The 2,840-nt window shown below is 32.4% G+C and overlaps 1 protein-coding gene across 1 annotated transcript in view; it reads left to right on the top strand.

Moving 5' to 3' along the window:
• Nucleotides 1–2,840, top strand: part of LOC106875323 (probable serine/threonine-protein kinase drkC) — a 136,013-nt gene that overhangs the window by 99,321 nt on the left and 33,852 nt on the right. Inside the window, exon 10 of the mRNA XM_014923410.2 lies at nt 1,551–1,704. Coding sequence (XP_014778896.1) covers nt 1,551–1,704 — 154 coding nt within the window. The remainder of the gene's footprint in view (nt 1–1,550; nt 1,705–2,840) is intronic.

Here is a 2,840-nt window from a genome sequence, read left to right as displayed (position 1 = left end):
ACGCATATGTATAAGTGTGTATGTATGTGTGTGTGACTGTATGGAAATTCCGTATGTTTTGGTGTATAAATATACCCTACAGCACAAACAAAGTTTTGCATGAATAAGAATGACCTAACCCATAAATCTCTGTAACTGTTTGACCTTAACTCTGTGTCTACACGCATACATATGCACAATACACATACACGCATGCATACATTCATTTATATGTACGCACAGCACTGAAATATGTAGCGAAACGAAAATATACGTTTGGTTATAAAAACAGGAATATAGAACTAAAATCATGAGCATGTAGGGTCATTATTTCACCGGCAGAATTTACAAACAAACACAGTAGAAGAAATTTTTTGTGGGTTCGGAACTAATCAAACGAAAACCAGTGTTTTCTAGTATCTACTTAATATAAAAGTTTTACTGAAATTGATTTTTTTTCTACGGTATTGATGTCCATTCAAAGAAGCTCTTTTAGATGCTGATGGACGAAAAGCCGAAATATTCATACCGAATTACTTTAAAGTCACACAATAATATCTAATACAGTGAACTAAAAAACTAAGACTAGTCAGTTTTTTTGGTGTTTAATTGTTAAAGATATGTTTCATCTAAATTAGAAGTAATGTATGATATTCTTTTCTACTCTAGGCATAAGGCCCGAAATTTGGGGGACGGGGTCAGTCGATTAGATCGACTCCAGTACACAACTGGTACTTAATTTATCGAACCCAAAAGGCAAAGTCGATCTCGGCGGAATTTGAAATCAGAACGTAAAGACAGACGAAATGCCGGTAAGCATTTAGTCCGGCATGCTAACATTTCGGCCAGCTCACTGCCTGTGATGTATGATATTCTGAAATACGTTCAGTGATTGGTATATCCCTGCAATGAAACACCTTAAATCACTGGGTCTTCTTAGCATCATTAGGCCTCGTCATGTATAGTAACATATCCGATCAATTATTAGGCATTAATATAATCAAGCTCGTATTTTTATCTTGGTTAATGTCTTAGCTACGCTCATCTTTCGAATATGATATCGGACTGTCACACTCGGTCACGGAATCTCAGAATTTCGAAGCTATACCTTTATTTCATCCATACTACAACGATATGGTTTTCTCATTGCATTATTGACGTAAAACATATTCTCGTAATTGTCATTCCGTTCGCCATTTGCTTCTTCTGGGCAAACATTACGTGGAATCTTATTATACAGTAGTATAGAGTATGAAAGAATCTTCACTCATATATGAAGTCGCAATTTCTTACAAGGTGGTGGTGATTGACTAAAGCGTCACCGCATTGGCTCAAATTTAATTTCGAATGTTCTCCAACAATTTACATTCTGAGTTCACATCATGGCAAAGTAAAATTTGTTTCGAGGTCGAGAAATTGAAGTATTAGTCAAAGGCTTTGGTGTGTATAATGTATTATGTAACCCACCTAGATTTTGGACCGTGAATCTATATTAGTAATAGTTATGCTTATTGGGAATATATATATATATATACATATACATATTATCTGATATTTTATTTTTGTTCCAGGAAGCACAGACATCGAAACATTGTTAGCGTTTTAGGATTGTGTCTCGAAACCCGTCTTCCTTGTCTTATGGTCGAGTTTGTGGAAGGTGTTGCTCTAAGGGATTACATGAAACATAACTACAATTGTATGACATGGCCTCTTCGAGCAAGAATCGTAAGTATTTAAAACAGAATTTGAGATACGGCACATTCCTAATTGATACATCTAGCTTTATATAAATGATGTCTTATGACAAAAGTTGCAGAGCTCAACTGATACGTTTAGTTTAACGACTCATAGACCTATGTAAAGCTTGAAATCATGACATTCGAATTCACAACACAAACTACTGCAAATAAAACGTGCAAGATATCTAGCCAGTTTTATAAACATTTTCCCACCTAGAAATAATAACTATACAAATAATAATTATTATTACCGAACGTCTGGCTTTATGCGGAGTTCATACGGAAACTCCGAACGTTAAAGCTACCTGCTAGAAATAGTAACCCCTTTGCACTGAAATATTTGAAAAAAGGAAGAGGATGTGTTCAAAGAATCACTTTGAACATAGATCTTACAGATAAGGTTTGATCTGGTGCGAAACAAAAACAACAAAGAAGAGTATAAGGTAACCGTTTCGAAGATAATTAACTATTGTAAACATATTAGCTTTGTCGAAGATAAGATGCTTTGCTTCGCTTATCCTATTTCATTGTGATAAAATCATAATTTTCTTTCTTCACCGCGTAATTGGTTAACTAGTGTTAAATCACTTCTAGTCTAAAACATAGTTTTAAATTTTTCGTTAACTTTGAGGTCAATGTTACAAATAAAAGATGTTATGCCTTTGAAGCAATCCATCAGTACATTTTTTTTTTCAAATACAATACCTTGTGATTTCCTTCATAATATAGTTATCAACTTGAACTATTAATTATATATTGTTTAGAATAAGATGTGAACATTTATACATTTATTGAACATATGTTCATAGACACACAAACACACACACGTATATGGGTGTATATATATATATATTTATATATGTTTATATGTATATATATGTGTATATGTAAATACACACACACGCACAGACGTATATATATATATATTTATATATGTTTATATGTAAATACACACACACACACACACACACACACATATATATATATATATATGTAAATACGTATTCATATATATGTAGATATGTATATATATATATATCTGCGTATATGTATACGTACATATATATGTATAAGTATATGTATATATATACATGTATACATATATATGTATATATATATATA

Source organism: Octopus bimaculoides, chromosome 12 (genome assembly GCF_001194135.2).
Source record: "Octopus bimaculoides isolate UCB-OBI-ISO-001 chromosome 12, ASM119413v2, whole genome shotgun sequence".
Lineage (NCBI taxonomy): Eukaryota > Metazoa > Mollusca > Cephalopoda > Octopoda > Octopodidae > Octopus > Octopus bimaculoides.
The sequence above is the reverse complement of the archived record's forward strand: the minus strand, read 5'-3'. Positions and strand labels throughout refer to the sequence as shown.